Here is a 21,839-nt window from a genome sequence, read left to right on the forward strand (position 1 = left end):
AGACATCTAACCTCGTCGCCTTCACTAGAGGGTGACGAGGGTGAGTCGAAGAGATTCTTAAGTCGATCATATTTATGAACCACCCGGACAAGGCAGGTCTCGAGTTGTTAAGAGGATCTGGAGGGAGCCAGGTAAGTCTGGTGGTTGCCTCAGACCTCTTTCAGAATCTCACAAAGCATCTCAACTAGGCGCAACCCCTTCACATACTTTATTCAACACATCTAGGGCTGTCTATCTTCCGTTCGATCTGACAATCATCGACGAGAAAGACAACAAAATGTTGGACCAGATGAAGACGAAGGTCAAGGCCTTATTCAAGAAGGCTAAAAGCAAGCTCAAGATGCCGAGAAAGGGAAGACGGGCCGTCGAGGCCGAAGAGATGGAAGCCCGCGTATCAGCGGCGATTCGACGAGGGACCTTTGAGGTCGTGGCCGAAGACGCCCGTGGAGACGATCCGGGCCCTGCGGCGGTGGTGAGAGCGGCCGGTCGTCCTCCCAGCAGGGAGCGACCGCGCTGGTACCACCCCGGGCCGTATCGGTACCCGGCGGAGGCATTGGGAGGGCGGCTGTAGACCGCCGATGCTCTTGTGAGTGTTCCATTTCAGTCCCGGCTTGAGATTGGTCGATGTCTAGCAGCAAGTCGCATTGTTCTGCAATGCGAAACGAGCAGACACACGTCATGCTTCAGTCTCGATTCTGTGGCTTATCTTGTGGCTTTTATGAAGGCTGACGAAGACCATTGCAAGGAACATAGCTCTTTCTCTCCTTACTTCAAAGGTGATATCAAGGTGTAAGTGAAGTTGAAAGAACCCTCATTGGTCGTTTGATGTGGACAAGCCCGCTAATCTGCTGTTACAGGGCTGTTTCAGGTAAGCCGGAAGGGGAGTGGGCTTGCCGCAGAATCCAGCAGCGCCACACCCGTTAGGGACCGCTCGCTAGCGATGCACGAGAGCTGCAGTGGAGTGGCGACGGTAGTTGAACTGGGGGTTGGGTGGTGGTGTGCAGATTGCGGCCTCCCTCCCGCACATGTATACCTCCCTTTTTAAGACCGCGCGTTCGCTACGATCGTCCTGGCAGCGAGTTCTTGGCGTTTCTTTCCTCATTTTGCTGCATTCGCTGACGGCTCTGTCTCGTGCTTGCCAGATCTGCCACCATTCCAGCGCTTTCCTAGACTAATCAATTCCTTCGTATTTGTTTCCACGATACCCTCAACGCTTCTCGGCCACTACCACGCGTCTTTTTCTCCTTTGACGGCTCTCGTAGTTGATCTACGACGACGACCACGGCTAACATCATAATAATGGCGACACCTGTGTTGGCGCTCCGGCAGGAGACGACTGCTGGATTGACAGCGGCGACTGCGACTTCGACACATATTCCCGATGGTTGGGTGTGTGATAATGAGGGACGGTGCTCTCCGTTCTGGTATTCGAAAGTGAGTTGCTTGTTGTTTGGCTGCGGTCTTGCCATCACTAACAAAAGCTGCAGACTGGCTACATCGTAAAGTGGTCCGTATTTCTGGGGCTGTTCACCTTGTTCGGTTTGTATCTCATCCTTGGATACACCCACGCAAAGAAGAGAATGCGAAAGGGGCTGCCTCCTTTGGCATACCACAGAGTAAGTAATCTCATCGCGGCTTCCACCCTGTACCGTAACTAATGACGATCACAGTGGCTTGTCAGCAGATCGGAGCTCGCCCGTGTCGACCCTCGCTATGCGTACCCGCAGTCCAGCTATAACAATTACCGCCCCGATTACTACAACATGCAGAACAACATGCCCATGCCGCCCCCAGTCTACGACCCCAATGCGGCAAGACCACCCGTCTATGATGGTCCTCAGGGCGCTACCAAGACTGCACCTTCTCAATGGGGACAGCAACCTACCTATCGACCAGCAGACCAGCAAGCTGATGACTATGCTCCGCCGCCGGGACCTCCACCGGCAGTGACTGCCAACCACACTGGTACTCGGCCTTGAGGATCTTCAGTATGGACGAGGTGCTTATAATAAGCGAGTAACGAGACAGCAGAAGTTGGGAGGAGCTTGATTTTCGGGTTCTCGAGTTGCTTGACAGGCAAAGTTGCATCACGATCTTGGGTTGGCGACCTGAAATGCATATCATATGGATATTGATCCTTGACCTCGCCCTCTAGTCTTGCATCATCTCTACTCTCGCACAACCTGCAATGCACTCGCTCGTGGACACAAAGGGGACTGTGCTATCAGGAATAGACGCTCTTATATATAGCTAATCAAACAGAATCAATTCAATTCAAAAGACCAAAAGACTCACAATGCATACATGATGCCATGATATATATATAAGTCGCCCAAACACCTTGCTTTGAAAAATGATGATCCGTGTATGGGTATCTCTCGTGCCAACTTCCGGTTGACTATCAGTCAATCTCCATGGCGTCGGCGTCTTGTTCTCCTGCTGACATCCCCCACGGTGTCGACGCTTGCGGATATGTTGTGGCCACGCCGTTCGGTACCTCGGGAATGGTATCTAGTTGGAGTGGCCTGAAGCCGCCCAGAGGCGGCGTCTGCGCGGTGGGCAGCGGCGGCGAGGACGGCGCCTTGCTGGTGGCGGCGGTCTTCTCGGGCTCCTCGCCCTTCTGCCTGGCCCGTATGCGGGCGCGCGACTCGATGATGGCCTTGCGCACGCTGTCCTGCTCCTGGGGCACGGAGATGGACGAGGGCACGTTGTAGAGGACCATCTGCATGCCGGCGAGCTCGCCGTCGCTGTTGGGCAGGATGGGCGGCGGGATGGGCACGCGGTTGATGCGCAGGTGCTTCTCGATGTCGGGCAGGAAGACGAGCCTGCCGTCCTCGGCCTCGCTCTCGGAGGAGAGCTCGTCGTCGATGTTGTAGATGTACACCTTGTACTTGGAGTCGTCCAGCTGCATCATCGAGTCGTCGTCCTGGTTTACCGGTGGTGCTGCCGGCGGTGCCTGCGGCTGCGACGGCTGAGAGAGAGGGCTGCGGGAGGTCGCTTTGGGGTTCTCGACGGGGACGTACAGCTTGGAGCCATTCTGCTCTACACGGGGATGTTAGGCCGGGGGCAACAAAGACGCAGCGCATTTTAGGTGACATGAATGACATACCCAAATTGAGCAGGCTCAGCCTTTTGGACAGCCTCTCATTGTTTGCATCTTGAGAGTCGGCCTTGCGTTTGCGCCGCACTCGGTGGTGTTGCTGTGTTTGCTGTGTCGCAACAGCGGCCGGGTCCATCGGCGGCCGGTGGTACTGGTCTGGAGGGGGAGGAGTCGACGAGGGGCCGTGTTGAGAGACCAGCATCATTTTACTCTCCTTCAATTAAAAAACAAAAAACAAAAAGGGAAAAAAAGAAACCAGATCGCCCTCCGATGCGACAGCCGAAAGGGAGAGACAAGACAGGCCAATAGCAGCGTCGAGCGCAATCAGTTCGGGAAAGAAGTCACATCAAAGCGGTGTTGTATTGACAATTGAGGATTTGAGACAAGATTGGATGGGAAAGAAGAGAGAGAGAGAGGGTGACTAAGTAAGGTAGGAGAAGGAGAGCGAGTCACGGATGACAGCTGCGCTGCTGCTGCGTCCTCGGCAGAGCTGCAGGTGCAGGTGCAAGAGCAGCTCGTCGACTTTAGTACCACCAGCAGCACCAGCACCAGCACCAGCAGCTTTGACTCATTCGAGAACTCTCCAGAGTCCACGCCGCCATAAAAAAGTCCCGATCCCGACGCCGCTCTCTGCTCCCGCCACCATTTCTGCCCCACGAACAGCAAACACCACCGCCACCAGAATACTCAACACCACGGCTTCTGCGAGGCTGTACCGTACCGGCGCGAAGACTCTATTCGGGGCACGGAATCGATTCTATTCATCGTCCTCTGCCCTGCAGCAGCTCGCCAATATGGCTTACACGGGCAAGTGGACTGCCCCCGTGGTCCGCAAGACCTTCCTCGACTACTTCGCAGAGAGGGGCCACACCATCGGTATGTCTCCCAGCCTGACCGCCACCACAACCACAGTCACCTCGCACAGATGGGATTGAATCGTAGGCTTTTGAACATGGAGGCTATTCCGATAGTTCAATCTCATTCCATTGAGCTTCTTCAGCTGACAAGAGCCTCTCCATGCAGTCCCTTCGTCCTCCGTCGTCCCTCACAATGACCCCACCTTGCTCTTCACCAATGCGGGCATGAACCAATTCAAGCCCATCTTCCTCGGAACCGTCAACAAGAGCGATGACATGGCCCATCTGAAGCGTGCGGCGGATACTCAGAAGGTACTTGGAGCTTTCTGCAGCTACGCTTTTGCGAACTTTTGGCTAACACCCTGTTCTAGTGTATCCGTGCGGGCGGCAAACACAACGTAGGCTCTACCAACGACAATCATGCTTAGGACGACAGCTTACAATGTGGTATACAGGATCTCGACGATGTCGGCAAGGACAGTTACCATCACGTAGGTTACACTGGGGAGCTTCATAGTGGAGGCTGGGGCTGACTCATTGGCAGACATTCTTCGAAATGCTGGGCAATTGGTCATTTGGCGATTACTTCAAGAAAGAGGCTGTACAGATGTCGTGGGAGCTTTTGACAAAGGTCTACGGTCTAGATCCCGAGCGACTATACGTCACATACTTTGAGGGCAACCCCGAGATGGGCCTGGAGCCCGATTTGGAGGCAAAAGAGCTGTGGAAATCCGTTGGTGTCTCCGAAGACCATATCCTGCCGGGCAACATGAAGGACAACTTCTGGGAGATGGGCGACCAAGGCCCATGCGGTCCTTGCAGCGAGATTCACTACGACAAAGTGGGCGGCCGCAATGCTGCGCATCTAGTCAACCAGGATGACCCCCTCGTTGTGGAGGTGTGGAATAACGTTTTCATCCAGTTTGATCGGCAAAAGGACCGGTCTCTGAAGTCCCTCCCTGCGAAGCACGTCGATACCGGTATGGGATATGAGCGTCTCGTGTCTGCGCTGCAAGACAAGATCTCAAACTACGCCACCGACGTGTTCTCGCCCCTATTCAAGAAGATCCAGGAAGTGACAGGAGCGAGAGAGTACACCGATAAGTACGGCAAGGATGATGTCGATGGAGTTGACACCGCGTATCGCGTTGTTGCGGACCACATCAGACTGCTCACCTTCTCGATGGCGGATGGTGCCGTCCCGAACAACGACGGCCGTGGTTATGTTGTCCGCCGAGTGCTAAGAAGAGGTTCCCGTTACGCGAGGAAATACTTCAATGCCGAGATCGGAAGCTTCTTTTCGAAAATTCTGCCAGCGCTTGTCGAACAGATGGGAGAGCAGTTCCCCGAGATTGTCAAGAAGCAGCAGGACATCAAGGAGATTCTTGACGAGGAAGAGGAGGCATTCGAGCGCACCCTTGACCGAGGAGAGCGGCAATTCGAGAAGTATGCTCACACTGCCATCAAGAATGGCGAGAAGAAACTAGCTGGATCGGATGTGTGGCGACTGTACGACACATTTGGCTTCCCCGAGGATCTTACTAAGTTGATGGCGGAAGAGCGTGGCCTCGGCTGGGACGAGGAAGAGATTTCCGTCGCCAGGGAAAAGGCCCGCGAGGCGAGCAAATCAGTTAAGGAGGCTGTTCAGACTTTCTCGAAGCTGAACGTCCACCAAATTTCAGAGCTTGAAAACGATCTCAAGATTCCCAGGCCCGACTCAGAAGATAAATACAGCAAGGGCGATTCGACTGGAAAAGTTCAGCTTATCTTTGATGGCAAGCAATTCGTCAAGTCGAGCAAGGATATCCCTCCCAAGACACCTCTTGGACTTCTCCTTGACAAGACCAACTTCTACGCTGAGTCTGGTGGCCAGGTCGCCGATACTGGCAGAATTCTCATCGACGATGTGGCGGAGTTCAAGGTCTTGGATGTCCAAGAATACGGAGGTTATATCGTGCACAACGGATACCTTGAGTATGGAGAGCTCAAGGCCGGAGACGAGGTCATCTGCGAATATGAGGAGCTGCGGAGATCACCTATTCGGAATAACCACACCGGCACCCATATTCTGAACCACTCGCTCCGCGAGGTTCTTGGCGACGATGTTAATCAGAAAGGATCACTTGTCGATCAAGACAAGCTGAGATTCGACTTTTCACACAAGGCTGCTATCGCAATACCAGAGCTGAAGAAGATCGAGGATTTGTCCAACTCATATATCCAACAAAACTGCAAGGTCTACTATAAGGATGTAGATCTGGACCTCGCTCGCCAGATTGAGGGTGTCCGTGCCGTCTTTGGCGAGACCTACCCCAACCCTGTACGAGTCGTTTCTATTGGTATTGAGGTAGATATGCTCCTTGAGAAGCCGAAGAACCCTGAGTGGCGCAAGGTCAGCGTCGAATTCTGCGGTGGTACCCACGTTGACCAGACCGGCTTGATCAAGGACATGGTCATTGTTGAAGAGAGCGGAATTGCCAAGGGTATCAGACGTATTGTCGCCTACACGGGCGATGCTGCGCACCAGGTCCAACGTGACGCAAAGGAATTTGCCAACCGCCTCGATGCGATTGATAAGCTGCCATTCGGGCCGGAGAAGGAGGCCCAGGTCAAGGTCGCCCAGGTGGATCTCAATCAACTAACCGTGTCTGCTCTGACGAAGGAGGAGCTACGGACGCAGTTTGCGAAGATCAGCAAGGCCGTGCTTGAGGAGCAAAAGAAGAGGCAGAAGGCCGAGTCGAAGACTGCGCTGGATGCCGTCCTGAACCACTTCAAGGCGCCCGAGAACAAGGACTCCAAGTGGTTCGTTGGCCACCTCCCTATCTCCGCCAACACCAAGGCTATTTCCGAGGTGATGAACCACTTCCGGTCTAAGGACAAGGAGAAGTCGGTCTATCTCTTTGGTGGAAGCAAGGACGAGGGCGTCGTCCATGGTGTCTACGTTGGCACTGTAAGTTGAATACTACCCATGCTACACCTTTTTCAAATACTAATCCGTCACCGAAGGCCCTCTCTTCCAAGGGTATCACCGCCGAGCAGTGGACCGGCACAGTCTGCGAGATCATCGGTGGCAAGGCCGGTGGAAAGGAGCCCACTCGGCAAGGTTCGGGAACGCAGCCCGAGAAACTTGACGAGGCTGTCTCCAAGGCGGAGAAGTGGCTCCTCGAGAAGATGGAGGAACTCAAGATTTAGACTCGGTTCACGGAGGACCGAAATTGTTTCCGGGATTTACCCAGCTGTTCTACAGTAGCTGTTTGCTTTATGTCAGGGTCCAAATGAGCTAGAACAATCCTTCTGATGTCGTGGGACATTTCACGGTAAATGTGAACGAATCAAGGGGGAAGGAGGGCGCAATGATTACAGAACTCTCTCAAAGATCTCACTTTGCTCGTTGTATGTATGAGTAGTGGTTTCCAGTGCTGAATTTATAGACATCTGGGGTTTGTGCGAGATTCTGTTCAAGGCGAGGCTTTTCCCAATAGAGGCTTGATGGTCCACTGTGACTCTGCTCCCTGGTATGGTTTGTTACACGTACATGGGTTGGTTTTACTTGGGGTTTATACAGTCGTCATGACGCTGGCGTTCTTGTACCAGCTGAGCAGCGGGTTCTCCCCGCTCTTGGTCTCGCATTCCTCTACGTACGCCCACCGCCGCATGAAGTCCTCGTGCGACACCACGCGCGACAGCTTCCCCGTGATGGCCTGGTATACGGCCTCCATCACACCGAAGTCGGTCGGGAACATGATGTCAAAATAGCCCTGGTGTACCTGTGGCTCGTGTTAGCATATATTTCAACCACTCCGTCGTTAAAGGGAGGGATGGCTTCTCACCAAAGGCGTCGACACCGGCACCGGCCGCCGCTGGTACCGCGTCTGCACGATCGGCGCATTCAGCCCCTTGATGGCGTCGGGGAGCGAGTGGAAGTCACTCGTGAGAAGCCGGTGCGCGGGGAAGTACCGCTCCAGCACGTCGAAGAACTGCATCAGCCGCGTCGGCACGTACTCGGGGGTGCTGAGGTTCGGCGCGAACGGCAGGTTGCCCTTGAGCAGGCGCAGCGCGCGGCTGGACGGGTAGGGCGTCGGGTAGGCGCCTCCCGTGGCGGCGTCGCGCACGGCGAAGAAGCGCGCCGCGACCGGGTCCAGCGTCGGCTGGTAGAACTCGTAGAAGTCGCCGCCCTCGTCGATGAGCACGGTGCCCTGCAGGGGCTGGGGCTCGACGGCCGACGAGGGCGCGGTCAGGTCGTAGCGGATGATGTCGTGGGCGAAGTTGTCGAAGACCTCGAAGGCGAGGAAGAAGCACGGCGAGGGGACGGGCTCGGACCAGTCGAAGATGGACTTGTTGATGATCTCCACCTTGCCTGCGTGGCCCCGGCTGGCGGCGTTGGCCAGCAGCTGCCGGTTTTGCAGTGCCGCAAGCGAGCTCGAGATCTCGATGATCTTATATTTTGTGCGGTCGTATACGGCCGGCTCGCACGCCCGGATGTAGTCCAGGATGTTGAGCATCAGCGTGCCGCGCCCGGCACCCATCTCGTACACGATCAGGTCGTGGTAGGGGAACGAGGTCAGGATGTAATTAGCGATCAGGTACCGCGCTACCGCCTCGCCGTAGTAGGGGCGAAATAGTTCCGTCGGCGTGTACCATAGCTGCCTTGTGTCGCTCGGCGCCGTTGCATCCAGACCATCTTCGAACTCGGTGTATCGGGCTGAGAGCAGATTTTGAAATTCGATATCATCACGAACTTTATTAAACTCGAAGGGCTCGCCGGGGCTAAAGATCACTACTTGCTTCGAAAAGTAGCCGTAGTGTGGGTTGTATAAACTGTCTAAGGACAAAACATTGTTAGATTGCTCTGTATAGGACCTGGAATCCTTAAGGAAGCAAACGCACCTTCAATGAAGTCTCGCATGAGCATCTTGACCCGCCGCGGCCGCTCCTTGTAGCTCCTCAGCTCCTTTGCCGTCACCATTGGATATTTCTTGAACTCGTCCGTCATGTCCGCCGGGAATATGTCCGTCCGCTGCTGCCAATGGCTCTCGTTACGCGCGGGCGTCGTGGCTCCTCTGTCCCTCCGGGTCGCCATACCTCGGCGCTGTGTGGACTGGCGGGCATCTTGGATGGTTGTTGCGAGCTTGACGAGGTTCCGCCTCGAGGGGCACGCTCGGTGACGGAACAGCTGCCTGAATAGCTGCGTCACAATGGGAGAGTCCATCGCGCGAGCGGGTGGGCGGGAGAGGTGGCCTGGAGAGAGTCTTTCCTGATCCTGATATGGCGAGCAAGTAGGCAGAAGCTGGGGAAGCTCTTGCTTGCTTGCTGTGGCTTGGCGCAGCATTAGTTGGTGGGTCCAGAACCCTGGCAGAAAAGGTTGCGACTGTGGCGGTGTGGCTGAAGCTCAATGCAACTGGTCGCATGTGAGGCTTCAATGAAGTCTCAGAATTCATAGCTCTTATGACATCAACTTGTACATACTTGTGTATTATTTGAACGACGTCCCATTGCTACTTTTATTGATTTAGTTTATTCAATATAATTGGCGGTGATGGAGTCTGCTCACTGACGACATAATGTCTTTAAGCGATCATCCCAAAGCGTACGGCACCGCTGCCGTCGCGGTAGCCTTTGTTGCCGGGGTTTTAGTGACGTTAGGTTTCAAAGATCTATATCCAGATCTAGAGCGCAGATATGAACAGAGGAAGCGCAGGCCGCGGCGAGGCTCAGGGGCGTCGCGAAGGTCCAGCATGTTCTTCACTCCAGTAAAGTTGGAGGACCATGAGTCCGACATGGGGAACAGCCTGGGCGAGTTCGGTCATGTCGTCGAGGGCATCGAAGGGTGCATTGGCAACACTCCTCTCATTAAAATACACAGCCTCTCTGAGGCCACAGGGCGTACGATCCTGGCCAAAGCAGAGTTTCTCAATGGAGCTGGCAACAGCCCCAAGGACCGCGTGGCCCTGAACATGATCCAAGTGGCCGAGGAGAAGGGTCTCCTGACACCTGATCAGGGCGATACCATTTATGAAGGCACGGTCGGCAGCACGGGGATATCGTTGGCGACTCTGGCGCGCGCAAAGGGCTACAAGGCTTACATTTGTATGCCAAACGACCAGAGCGTTGAAAAATCGAATCTACTGCATCATCTCGGCGCAACGGTGGAGCGCGTACCTGTTGCGCCGATCACATCACCAGACCACTTTGTCAACCTCGCGCGGAGGCGAGCACAGGAACATACTGCTTCGTCTGAGACGAAGAGCAAGGGGTTCTTCGCGGACCAATTCGAATCACATGCGAACTACACGGCGCATATGAAGACGACCGGCCCGGAGATTCTGTACCAGACAGACGGCCACATCGATGCCTTTGTTGCAGGTGCAGGTACTGGCGGCACCATTGCCGGCGTCGCAAAGTATCTGAAGGAAGAGGCGGGCTTGTCGAAGGTGCGGGTTGTGCTGGCGGATCCCCAGGGCAGCGGCTTGTTCAACAAGGTCAAGCACGGCGTCATGTACTCGAATACGGAGAGAGAGGGTACTCGTCGGCGGCAGCAAGTCGACACAATTGTCGAGGGCATCGGCATCAATCGGGTAACCGAGAACTTTGAGGCTGCGAGGGAGCTGATAGATGATGCTGTTAAGGTGACTGATGAGCAGGCTTGTAAGATGGCTCGATGGCTGGTGGAGAACGACGGTATCTTTGCTGGGAGCAGCAGCGCGGTCAACTGCGTCGGAGCGGTTGTCACTGCCATGAGTCTACCAGAGGGGAGCCAAGTCGTGACCATCTTGTGCGACTCTGGGACGAGGCATCTAAGCAAGTTTTATAAACAAATAGGAGAAATGGGGCTAGAGGAGGAGCATAAGTCGTTAGATCTCTTCTCGCTTCTCAAGATCGAGGCATCAGCGAGATGACGGGTCTTGTATGATATTTAGATAAGACCTCGGGAGGCCTTTGAGACGTATCTCTAACGCCACTGTACAAGCGAGCAGCAGTTTTTAGAAAACAAACACGGCAACGGATCTGTCTATGATACACGCGACTCTATTCTCGACCAGTGTCATATTGTGCTTGAACTCAGAGTTAGCTGTCTAAGGCAGCCCACCTGGGACTCTCAACACAATCTACACGGGTCCCTTCCAAAAAAGTAGGCCAGAAACTCCAATGATGGCCAACCTACAACAAATGTGATAATGCTCTGCTGCCTCCCTAGTCCACGAAAACGCCTGAAAAGACAAGGAAAAGCGTCATGATCTCGTCAACGGCCATCCACTGCAAGAGGCAAGATCCATGCGAAATGCGAGCTCGTGAAGAAATGAAAACAACCGTAGGACTGTAGCTCAAGAGAACTGATCATTGTCAGTAATGTGCGCCAGTTGCGCCGTCGGCATGGAACATCACTCACCTTCCAGCGGTTGCCACAAATCAGACACTCGCAGAATGTAGTCATCGGTTCATCAGCACTGCGGGTCTGAGCCTGCGTGTAGCTGACCTTCTTCTGACCGCACTTGCCGCAGGTTAGGGCTGTGCTGATACTCTTCTCGGCCATGGGGACCTGGGCCTTCTTCATGTTCTCGGCCTCTAGCTTCTCCTCCTGCTTCTTCATCTCGGCGGACTTCAGCTCCTCGTGGGTCATCTTGATGAAGCGCACAGCTGTGATATCGTTGGCCATGAGCTTGATGCCCAGCTCGCGGTTGGTCTTGTTCTTGAGGTTCTGGAACAAAGATCTTATCTTCTTCCGGTACGCATCCGTGGGGCCGTTGAAGTGGTCGTAGCCAGCCTTCTCGATCTCGATCGCTTTCATGAGCACGTCCTCGATGGGGTCAGTGGAGCGATAGGCAAGGCCGTTGTACAGAAGCCCAATGCAGCCGTCGCGAACCGCATCGCCGGTGCGCTTGTTGTCGACTCCATCAATGGTAAAGGTGCGCTTCTCGGGATCGCCCTTGTAGACCTGGCTCGTAGCATTCGCAGCAGGGGCGGGTGAGGGCGCAGCAGGGGTGCCAGAGGGAGATGCCATGGGCGCGCGATTTGCCTTCTTGGCAGCATCGACACTCTTCTTCCACTTCATCACAATCTCGGTCGCGGTCTGCTTGATCTCCTTGTCTCCGTGATGGCGCAGCTTCCCTATGACGACACCGATCTTGGTGGTCTATAGACATGGTTATGAGCGATGGATGTCGCACACGCTGAGCTGACTAGGAGGATTGCGCGCGCAAACTTACTCGGAGAGCATCCTCGTTCGGGGGAGGGATCTTCTTGAAGTACTCGAGGATCGGGATGATGTTTGAGGCTGGCTCATTCTTGCGGACGGCCTTGGTCAGGCTGTCTGCCTTCTCGACCAGGATCTTGTCGTCTGAGGCCATCTCGGCGATGATAGAAGAACTGGCGCAAAAGCGATGAGTTTGCCAGAGGGTCGTCAGAGGATGACGTCGGGCTGGGAGAAGCCCTAGTGGGTGGGGGAGGAAGCTGGAGGAGATGTGGTGAACTGCGTCGGAGATCAGAAATCGGAGATCGGAGATCGGATGGCGAAGGTGACGTGGCTTTGTATTGTATCGTGGTTGTCAAGTGAATGACACCGCGACAACTGGACGACAAGGAGTTACAAAGAAAGGTGTCGAAAAGTCCCGCGCGAGAAAAAAGCCGTTGCGGGAAGGTTATTCAGAGGCGAGGCTGAGGCCTAACCTTCACTAGACCGAAGTGGCAGCGACAAGGGTCCGCAGCTCCACCCTCATGACAATGAGCCTCAAGGCTCCTAAGATTACTCCATACTAGGATAATAAACGTTGATTCTTGGAGGATCAAGATACTCAATGCTATAAGTCGTAATACTCATTAAGCGCTCAAATGTTCTGTATATTACTCTAGGTCTACCACCTTCTACAAAGGTAGTTATGTCTTTTTGAGGAGGTAGCGATACCCTTGGTGAACTAACATTTATTACTCTGGCAGAGGAGTAGTCAAGACATGTAGCTTGTATTTGGGCTTCAATTGGAGTTCTTCTTTTCCAAAGCTACCAATGAAACTTGATAAGCCTTACCCAACTAATTCATTCCACGATTCTTCTATTTGGTCTGCTTGATCTTCACAGATCGCCATTCCATGCAGCAACAGGCTACCAAAGCCAGTCCACCCAGCGGTATGGCGACGGTCAGAACGAGCTGGAGGGCCCTGTTATAGACCTCCAGAAGAGCAGGTAATTGGTCCGCGGACACCACGGTACGGAAGGAAGCGGCACCAGCATTAATCACCTCTTGTATATCAACTCCAGGAAGCGCATCAGCATCAGAAGCCTTCTGCAACTGACTCTGGAAGACGCTGTTACCGACGGATAAAAAGACGGCGCCGCCTAATGATTGGGAAGCCACAACAGCTGCCGTGCCCACGGCCATATCATCTGCCCCAAGGGCCGCTTGTACGGCGGTGAAGCCCTGCTGGATTGATAACCCGAAGCCGGCTGAGACCAGTATCTCGTAACCGACCCACTGTACCGTGGAAGTCTCCTGCGACAACAGGGTCAGGACGCCACAGCCAGCTGTGCCAAGAGCGCTCCCAACAATCGCCGGCGGTGTATAGTATCCGATGACAGAGACGAAGACGCCAGCGAGCAGCGAGAAGAAGGCATTGACGACGAAGAATGGGATCATATTGATTCCAGAACGAATCGCTGAGTCGTCTCGAATGGCTTGGAACCAGATTGGCAGGAAGTACGTGATCACAAGCAAGGCTCCATACGTTGTAAAAGCCATCGCGCAGCTGGCAGCTACTGTCCGCTGGGTCGCGATGGAGGGTGGAATGAGTGCACCGTCCTGTTTCCACCACTGCCACGCCACGAACAGGACAGCCGCCACACCAAAACCACACAGGAGACCGATGATCAGGGCGCTGCCCCAGGAGTGGCCTATCGTCGTGTATTCAAGCGCGAGGAACAGCATGACTGACGCTCCCAGAATGATTGCATTGCCAATCATATCCAGGTCAAAGACACGGTCGAGGAAAGTGCGCGATACGTGCGCATGTGCTTTGGGGCGAAAGAATAGGATCATCGCGAGGACGGTTGCACCGCCCACGGGAAGATTCATGTAGAAACACCACCTCCAAGTCTGAAAGTGGTCAACAATTTGGCTCGAAATGATGTGAGGGTGGAACTTACCACAAGATCTGTGAATACGCCTCCGAGCAGTGGTCCTGCTGTTGCGCCAACGCCAAACCTATGTTCTGTCAGCATGACCGAGGGCTGATAAGGAGCAGTAGAACTCACATAAGACCAACAACAGCGGTATAGATAGGTCGTAGTCTCAGAGGAACCGCAGTAGCCACTACCACAAAGCTCCCTGTGAGAATTCCAGCACTGCCGAAGCCTGCTATGGCGCGTCCGATGATGAGAGACATCGAACTTGGTGCAAGTGCGCACAGGAGTGACCCTGCCTCGAACATGAATAAAGCGAAGAGGTAGGACCATTTGATGGAGAAGAGCGTGAATACGCGACCGAACAGCGGCTGAAATGCGCATGCCGTCAGCAGGTACGATGAACCGTACCAGCCTAAGTCTGGCGTTGACTTGAATTCTGCCGTAATGTATGGGATCGCCTTGAGATAAATTAGCTAAAGTCTTGATTGAAAAGCCGGAGGGATCTTACGGTGGTGATGATCGTCCGATCGATTGAAATTAGGAAAACTGCAAGACATAATCCAACAATGAGGACGGACAGCGGCCAGCCGGAGAGGAAGCCTTCATCCGCGCTGCCTTTCTCGGTGCTCATCTGGCTATCTTCCACTGTCGACTCATCTTCCTCACGAAGATCAGGCTCGAAAGTTCTGGTGAACTTGCTAATTTTCAAGCCTTCTTTGCCTGGATGCCGCTGTTCAGCGATGGGAGTCAAGACACGCGACCGTCGATTTCGTTGTGCAGTGAGGGAGGACTGTGATGCAGGACGACCTAGATGTCGCAACGGTCCACCGAGGACATCTTCAATCATACTATTCTTGTCATTGTCCCGGCCAGGAGATGCTGATGATTGAGCTTTATCATCTTCAGAGGCGCCTTCCAATATGGAGGACGTCGCGTCTCGTCTGAGAAGCTCAGTTGCAGAATTGGCTTCGCTCTTCTTCCGTTCATGGCCTAAATGATCGATAGATGATCCATAGTAAGAAGACAGCCATTCTTCTGGCGTGTCTTCTGAGTGTCTCTTCTCATGTTCAGACATGTCGTGTGAAGGATGGCCTCAGCTCAGCTGTGAGGTTCTGTCACATTCATTCGCGTCTCCGCACACAGGAGGATTGACAATCTTGCGGTGTGCTGATAAGAGATCCAGCACTGACTTCTCTTCCTCTGTAAACAATGCTCTTGTCACTGCTCCGGCAACAATAGGAAACTTTGACCAACAATCGCGACGATCACTGTACAGAGCATCGACTACAATACCAGAACTCGCAAAATCCAATTAAGGCATGCTTACACAATATGGCATCGCACATGTACACGTCAACCCTGCGACATCCATGTGTAGATCATCTCACCAAGGAAGGGTGTAGCCAAGGGAGTGGTACAAGATTTCACAAGTGAGACAAGCTGCCCAGAGCTGATGAAGATCATCGGGCTCCACCATTGAGTCCCAGCCAGCAAGGAACATTCATCGTGGTACCAGTGGACCGACGACATTCCCGAACGGCATCCGTCAGTAGTCGCCGGCATCTTCACGGAATGAAGCGTCTCTGATGTCACTAAGATAAAGGGGCGGAGTCGGATGGCTCTCGTTCCGTCTTGGAGCTCTTCCTACTCCATGTGGAGCCGCCGCGCTCAAGACTATCGCGACGCTAATGCAGAGGGACGCTGTACATTCCGCAATGCTGGATTTTCAAGATAAGTACATTGCATATGAAAATAGCCCCGTAGATCACTGGGGTCCTCTAAGACAAAAAACCTGATGCGGCCTCTCTATGGAGAATGTTTCTCTACCTTGCTCGCATCATGGCCAATTGGCGCGTCTGTCTTAGACATAGACGTTGAGAGTTGCATGAAGCTATTGATATTGAAATTGATATTGCAGCTTTGAACTGCCTTGCGTTGCGTTACTGAACGCTTACACGTGGATGGTGATGTATCTAAGATTGGGAAATGAAAGCACAGCAAGTGGCAGCATGGTTTGCTCGGTCTTTGCACTTAGAGGTCAGTCAGACTTGTTCTGAGTATTCATCATGATTATTGTATTCTATAGCAATTGTGACCTCTTCAGTCTGGCTAATTGAAGCAAAGTGCTGATTACACCGCCAATACCGGCACCGTCTGTGTGCCGACCGAGCACCTCACCACTGCCGCCCCTGAACTCTTCCTCGAGAGCCTGCTGGTTCTGTGCCGCAAGTTGAGACGCAATCTTCATGCCTCTCTTTCTCTGGAACTCTATCTCGCGTAGTTCTTGTGCAGTGTCGTCCTCCCCCATGGCCTCGTCTAGACTTCCAGGTAACAAACCTGAGATCCGTAGCATGAACTCTGGGGAGACCGTCTTCCGTCCTGATTTGAAGACACATTTACTTAATGCGGTAGCGTAAATTTGCTTATCAGGCTTGAAGCCCGACTCATCCTCTGTGGACGAGTTGCTGTCGATGCTGACTCTCCGGAGCATGCTTTCGTCCTCCTCCAGGGCGCTCATCTGTCCACCCTGCTCAGGGTACAGGGAGTAGCTCTTTGGCTTAGCAGCGCCTTGCCGCACGAAATGAGTCACGATGTACACCCATTTCTCGTCCCAAGAAAGGATGCGCGACCACATCTCGTAGGACTCATATGGCCGCAGCTCCCGACGGAAGTTGCACGAGACGGCACCGAGCGCAAGGCCAAACACTGGTTGCTTGGATCCCGTGTATGCCTCCGTGCCGCCACGCATCTGCTCAATGCCTTTGGCGAACAGAGTGCATACCAGATGCGTGCGTGCAATGTCGACGTCAGAGAAGTAGGACGAGTTGGACTTGTGGATATTGAAGTCGATCTCTAGCAGTTGCGTCTGGGATGTGGTGATGATGGGCTGGAAGATGTGGCATGGCTTCAGGGGCACCTGTGGCCTCTGTGTTCTTAAAATAAAGCGGAATGCATTGACAATCCTCATCTAGACAGTATAAGCAGTTGTGCGTTGATGTTGTTGTTTGAGTGACTTACATGCCACATAAGTGGCAGATTCTTGAGATTCAGAATCAGAAAAAGGACGAGAAGCCCTAGCCATACTGTCTGGAGACTAAGATATGACTTGAGGGCATCGCCAAGTTGACTGAGAGAGAAGGCCGACGAAGCTGTGACCGGCGGCCCGCCAAACTGTGACGGCCATTGCCGGCTGTCGTTGATGACACCGAGTGTATAGGTCTCAGGCATCTTGCAAGACACTTGGCGATGAGAACAGAGAACAGTTGAGTTGCTCAAGTCAACATGCAGCAGTGCCTCGCTTTTGGAGATTGCCTTCGTCAAGCCTTCACTAGGGTTTAAAATCTCACATATAGGCATTCCGGAGGAAACGACTGAGACAAATTACACTCTACTGGCTGTCCAGGACTGTGTAAGACCTCGTGAACAAAACCAAAACAAACATCTGCCCTTCCAAAGCGAGAACACTTGGAACAAGCAATGGTGGATCGGCCAGATAGTGCTGTATTGACGGAGGCTTGTAGGGGATACGCAGTGATACCGGTGACAAGGACCCGGTTTCTTACTCGGGACCAGCAAGACAGCAACGGGGCCTCCATTATCGTTGCAAGAGAAGAAGCCCAAAGGGAGGGCCACCAATTGTCTGTTCGCAGTGTCGATCAGTCAATTTGGATGTGTTACCGGGCATCTGTTGGCTCGACATGTCGACATCCAGCTGGAATGTCATCATTGAAGAGGGAGGATGGTCCACCAACTTACATCAAGTTGTGGATCTCGAAGAGAGACTTGATACCTATGATGATAGTCTTCAGTATCGCGACAATAGCTTGTGGGTGGAAGCTAAGGCGCCAGCCCCGTGGAGACACGCAAAGAATGGGTCGGTCCTGATAATACTTGGGGCTAGTTGGCTTGCAGCTCTTGACATGCTGAAGTCGCTCGCAAGCGTTCACTCTAGCAGAGATCTTCACTCGGACAGAAGTGATCCGATGTAGAATCTTGCTGCTGGTCAGGCTAAGCAATTTTTGGGATGCATCCCGGAGCGACAAGGTCGAACGGGAACACCTCAACCGGATGCCTAGGAAATCCGGTTAGGTCTTTAGCAGGCCTGGATCCTTGTAGACAATGCCAAATATCCTCAATATCCCACGGAGAGTTAGTCTAACGGCGATCAAAGTTCCCATTATGGCTATTGCGGAGCACGCTGGATTCCAAAACATAATCCCCAATCACCGACTGAAGCGCTCCTTTCATGGGGCCTTGATATTATTGATGTTGAGCTTAAGCCCTTACAGTCTATCTGGGGCGAGCGCGCATATACGAGATATGAAAAGTAGAATATGCAATCTGGCATGGGGTTGTCTTCTAAGACTTCTAAGACATAATTTGGCGTCCTGCCGTTGGGCCAACTTGCAGCGGTCAGTGCTCAGAAAGGGGCGGGCGATGTGCTTGACCACTAACAAGACTGAGCAATCCCTTAAATTTTTTTATTTTTTTTTGAGCATGCCGTGCATTCTCCTTCGTGACTGGAAACCTTCGTGCACCGGTTCCGGCTAAGCTTGGGTCACTGCTGACTGGTCAACACCATCTCTACAGGATGGTATTTCTTCCCTGACCAACCGGGCCGGGGCCAGAGCCAGACCCAGAGTAGCGGCGAGAAGAATGGGACGGAGATCTCGGCGGATCTACTGCAATCGAGATCCCCCTGATCGCCTTTAGGATACGCTCTTCTGGGAGACTTCCCAAGACAGGGGTGATGGCCAATGGATAGGGCTAGACATGATTATATTGCATGGATGATGCAGTGCGATAAGAACCATGAGACACTGAAAACGACGACAAAGCTGAAGTGCAACGGCCCCTGATAAGCGGCCCAAGCGGCTCCCGCGCTACTGCATGGTAGGGCTGCTCTAGGCCCAAACAGGCTTAAGTCTGGTGAGATGCTAGGTACATACGGGCGATGCGGAATTGCGACTTTCCAACGACAAGTCTTCGTGTCTTGCTTGTTCTCTACCTGCTCTCTTCAAAACTCCACTCCACCAACTCCAGTCGTGATGCAAGGCAGATGCAATAATTATTTGCTAAGAGCGCCTTCCCGCGGCCCCTGCCAGTCTTCTTCTACTACATTACATTACATTACATTACACGCTAATTGGCGATATCTGGGCTCTCTCGCCTTAGCAACTCGCTAATCTTATCCACAGGGATGCAGATCTGACAAGACACTGCACCAATCCGCACACGGCGGCATTACTGTCCGGGCCACGGCTGCTCTCGCGCCCGTAGCGCTAGGCCTCAACCGGAGGCTCACTGTTCCGCTAACGAGCGGCTCTATTTCTCGGCCATGGGGGTGACGGAATGCGCAAGCGTCCCGCTGGCGACCTTGGTCGCACTTTGCTTGACCGCTGACACTCCGTCCTTCTTGTCGACCGACTGGCCTTTCTTTGCCTTGCGGGCGCTAGCCTTCTTGTAGGTCGCGATGTAGAACATGATGAAGAGTACCAGGTACGAGCTCAAGATCAGGCATCCACAGACTGCCGCGTAAGGCTCGCCGGCACAGCGACCAACATGAGGCAACCAGGGAGCGTGGGCGCTGGCGAAATAATCCCAAGAAGCGAAATAGACAAAGCCTGAGTTTCAAACGTTAGGACTGACATCTACGCCTTGTTATTCGTGCTGGGGCCAATGACTTACCGAGATCGATGATGAACTGAGCAATTTGCATCCTGGTGATCCACTCCTTCCACCATACCTTGACACCACGCGCGCTCTGGAAGTAGTACCAATACATGACCACGTGAACTGTCAGGTTCAGCGTGATTGGTACCCATGAGACTGAAGTGCTTCCAATGAGCTGCGTGTAGCACAAAAGCGCGGTCGCAGGGTGGTGATAGCAATGGAGGAAGGTCAAAGGCTTCTTCTTCACCATCAAGAAGACGGTATCAATCAGCTCAATGTACTTGGTGATGTAGTTGAGCTGGGTTATCATGTTAGCGGAAACGTCGACTATGGCTCATGATCCTCTCAACTTACATAGTACAAAGTCACGAGAGGCTTCGTCCAGCCGTCGGCACCACATATGTTCTCATAGAGACCATCGCGCCACAGCGATGGGAGGAGCTGCTCGAGGAATAGTACAAGCAGACCGCCGCTCAGCGCAGTGAGCATGAAGTTGTGGACCTTGAACAAGAAGTTCAGCTTGAGCGGCTCCCGATTTTTCATGAACTCGCGGCCGCCAAAGATCACCAGCAGGTACAAAACTACCATGCCCACCGTCTCTTCAAGTGTTGAGAACGGAGTCTTGCCTGGCACGAACTTGAACTGGTCTGCGTGGTAGCCCTTGACAGCCATCCAGGCCTTGTCAAAAGCATCCCATGCTTTGAACGATGGGACTGCAGAGGGCTGCTGCTGCATCAGCAGCGGAGGCGAGGAGTTGAAGGACATGATGGCGCAAGAAAAGACTAGCAAAAGGTGTGAGAGAAGCTTTCGATCCCAGAGACCAGCACACCGCAATGGATGAAGTGAGCGCCAATTACAGTAGTGGAAGACTCGCTGATTATATTCTTGGAAGTTGAGCGAGGTACGCAAGTGATAAGCCTCGATAACAATCAAGCACCGGAGATGGGAGGCGCTTGAGCTTGTACCGGCATTAGCTTCGTTGCTCTGCAGGGCGTCGATATCAATCACATGCTGAATCCTTTTTAGCACTACACGTCATAAATTTCCTGATTTGTCAACTGCATTTGCGAGATTGCGGTTTCTCGAGCATGGACGGACATCAAATTCTGGTGGAGACACTTGCAATGGTCGAATTCCTGGGGTGCCATTGTACGGTTTGTCGGATTGTCGCAAACAACCAGCTGAAATGGAGACACTGGGGACCTACTATCGAACCCACTCCGACCAAAGCGTTGGAATATTGCTCCACAATACAGGGCTCTGGCAAATACAAAGTCCCATACAGTAAGGCAATGTACTTTCAGTCATGACGTTTCTTTCCATCAAAAAACCAGCATCGAGATCGAATTGTGAGGTCTCTTACTGCTCGGTGGGATTACCTGGATTGGCTAACTTGCCACCGAAGAACTGTCGACTTGGGCAAGCCTGTGGAGGCTCCAGGTATTCATGGAAGAGGCCATAGTTCGCTGTGGATCCCATAGACTTCACACTTGGTTCATGAGACATGTGAAATCGGAAATATTGGCATTCCTAGTCGTTCGAGGGATGCCACACAGACCACACTGCCAACATAAGGCTTTGAGCGGGACTGTTCTTTTGTTAACGGCTGTCAACGAAGTAATGATGGGATCAATCCATAGGCGAGCGGAAAGGCGTGCAAGTCTCACATACGCAGGAGGTATGCAAGGTTTCAGTCAAGGTCGATGGGTCTGCCGCTGGCACCCACACAAGTGGAACTCTGAGTTCAGGTCATCAACCCACTCACTTCAGCCTCCCGGCCATTTCAACTTCCGCCTTCACCCTTGCAATCCAAGCCAGACTAAGGCCCCAGCCTAGGCTAGTCGGGTATTTCACAAGCTGCTCTGAGAGTTTCCGGATGATCGACATCATCACAGGTATCCAATGAGACTTCGCAAAAGGGCTCGGCCTTGCGGCATGCAATTTCAAGTTCCACTGCAGGGCTAAGTCTTGAATTGTAACCATCTGGCGATATGTCGGGCCAGTGGATAAGTCTGTTTTACGACTTGCCCATACACCGCATGCTGACTGTACCTTGATACGAGATGTACACTGTACGCACACACTCACTATGTAAGTG

At 53.2% G+C, this 21,839-nt stretch overlaps 8 protein-coding genes across 8 annotated transcripts; 2 read left to right on the forward strand and 6 right to left on the reverse strand.

Moving 5' to 3' along the window:
• Positions 1–2,401: 2,401 nt before the first annotated feature.
• On the reverse strand, positions 2,402–3,236 carry UCRPA7_3768 (hypothetical protein; the record flags this gene model as incomplete). The annotated part of the gene is made up of 2 exons (XM_007916356.1): positions 2,402–3,042; positions 3,110–3,236. The coding sequence occupies 2 exons, from the start codon at positions 3,234–3,236 to the stop codon at positions 2,402–2,404; spliced, it is 768 nt and encodes a 255-aa protein (XP_007914547.1).
• A 658-nt stretch (positions 3,237–3,894) lies between these two features.
• Positions 3,895–7,149, forward strand: UCRPA7_3769 (putative alanyl-trna synthetase protein; the record flags this gene model as incomplete). The annotated part of the gene is made up of 6 exons (XM_007916251.1): positions 3,895–3,976; positions 4,124–4,269; positions 4,329–4,355; positions 4,413–4,448; positions 4,502–6,907; positions 6,964–7,149. 6 exons carry the CDS (start codon positions 3,895–3,897, stop codon positions 7,147–7,149), a joined length of 2,883 nt encoding a protein of 960 aa, XP_007914442.1.
• Positions 7,150–7,514: 365 nt separating this feature from the next.
• On the reverse strand, positions 7,515–9,166 carry UCRPA7_3770 (putative duf185-domain-containing protein; the record flags this gene model as incomplete). The annotated part of the gene is made up of 3 exons (XM_007916331.1): positions 7,515–7,724; positions 7,788–8,779; positions 8,845–9,166. The coding sequence occupies 3 exons, from the start codon at positions 9,164–9,166 to the stop codon at positions 7,515–7,517; spliced, it is 1,524 nt and encodes a 507-aa protein (XP_007914522.1).
• Positions 9,167–9,692: 526 nt separating this feature from the next.
• Positions 9,693–10,853, forward strand: UCRPA7_3771 (putative cysteine synthase 2 protein; the record flags this gene model as incomplete). The annotated part of the gene is made up of 1 exon (XM_007916193.1): positions 9,693–10,853. One exon carries the CDS (start codon positions 9,693–9,695, stop codon positions 10,851–10,853), a length of 1,161 nt encoding a protein of 386 aa, XP_007914384.1.
• A 426-nt stretch (positions 10,854–11,279) lies between these two features.
• Positions 11,280–12,302, reverse strand: UCRPA7_3772 (putative transcription elongation factor s-ii protein; the record flags this gene model as incomplete). The annotated part of the gene is made up of 3 exons (XM_007916283.1): positions 11,280–11,288; positions 11,345–12,088; positions 12,162–12,302. The coding sequence occupies 3 exons, from the start codon at positions 12,300–12,302 to the stop codon at positions 11,280–11,282; spliced, it is 894 nt and encodes a 297-aa protein (XP_007914474.1).
• Positions 12,303–13,001: 699 nt separating this feature from the next.
• On the reverse strand, positions 13,002–13,982 carry UCRPA7_3773 (putative major facilitator superfamily transporter protein; the record flags this gene model as incomplete). The annotated part of the gene is made up of 1 exon (XM_007916346.1): positions 13,002–13,982. The coding sequence occupies one exon, from the start codon at positions 13,980–13,982 to the stop codon at positions 13,002–13,004; it is 981 nt and encodes a 326-aa protein (XP_007914537.1).
• Positions 13,983–16,106: 2,124 nt separating this feature from the next.
• UCRPA7_3774 (putative capsule polysaccharide biosynthesis protein) lies at positions 16,107–17,296 on the reverse strand (the record flags this gene model as incomplete). Its single annotated transcript, XM_007916365.1, has 3 exons — positions 16,107–16,121; positions 16,203–16,985; positions 17,087–17,296. 3 exons carry the CDS (start codon positions 17,294–17,296, stop codon positions 16,107–16,109), a joined length of 1,008 nt encoding a protein of 335 aa, XP_007914556.1.
• A 2,097-nt stretch (positions 17,297–19,393) lies between these two features.
• Positions 19,394–20,506, reverse strand: UCRPA7_3775 (putative fatty acid elongase protein; the record flags this gene model as incomplete). Its single annotated transcript, XM_007916369.1, has 3 exons — positions 19,394–19,692; positions 19,757–20,039; positions 20,096–20,506. The coding sequence occupies 3 exons, from the start codon at positions 20,504–20,506 to the stop codon at positions 19,394–19,396; spliced, it is 993 nt and encodes a 330-aa protein (XP_007914560.1).
• Between the last annotated feature and the right edge of the window lie 1,333 nt (positions 20,507–21,839).

The sequence above is a fragment of the Phaeoacremonium minimum genome, assembly GCF_000392275.1.
Source record: "Phaeoacremonium minimum UCRPA7 unplaced genomic scaffold PA7_03_scaffold_290, whole genome shotgun sequence".
NCBI lineage: Eukaryota > Fungi > Ascomycota > Sordariomycetes > Togniniales > Togniniaceae > Phaeoacremonium > Phaeoacremonium minimum.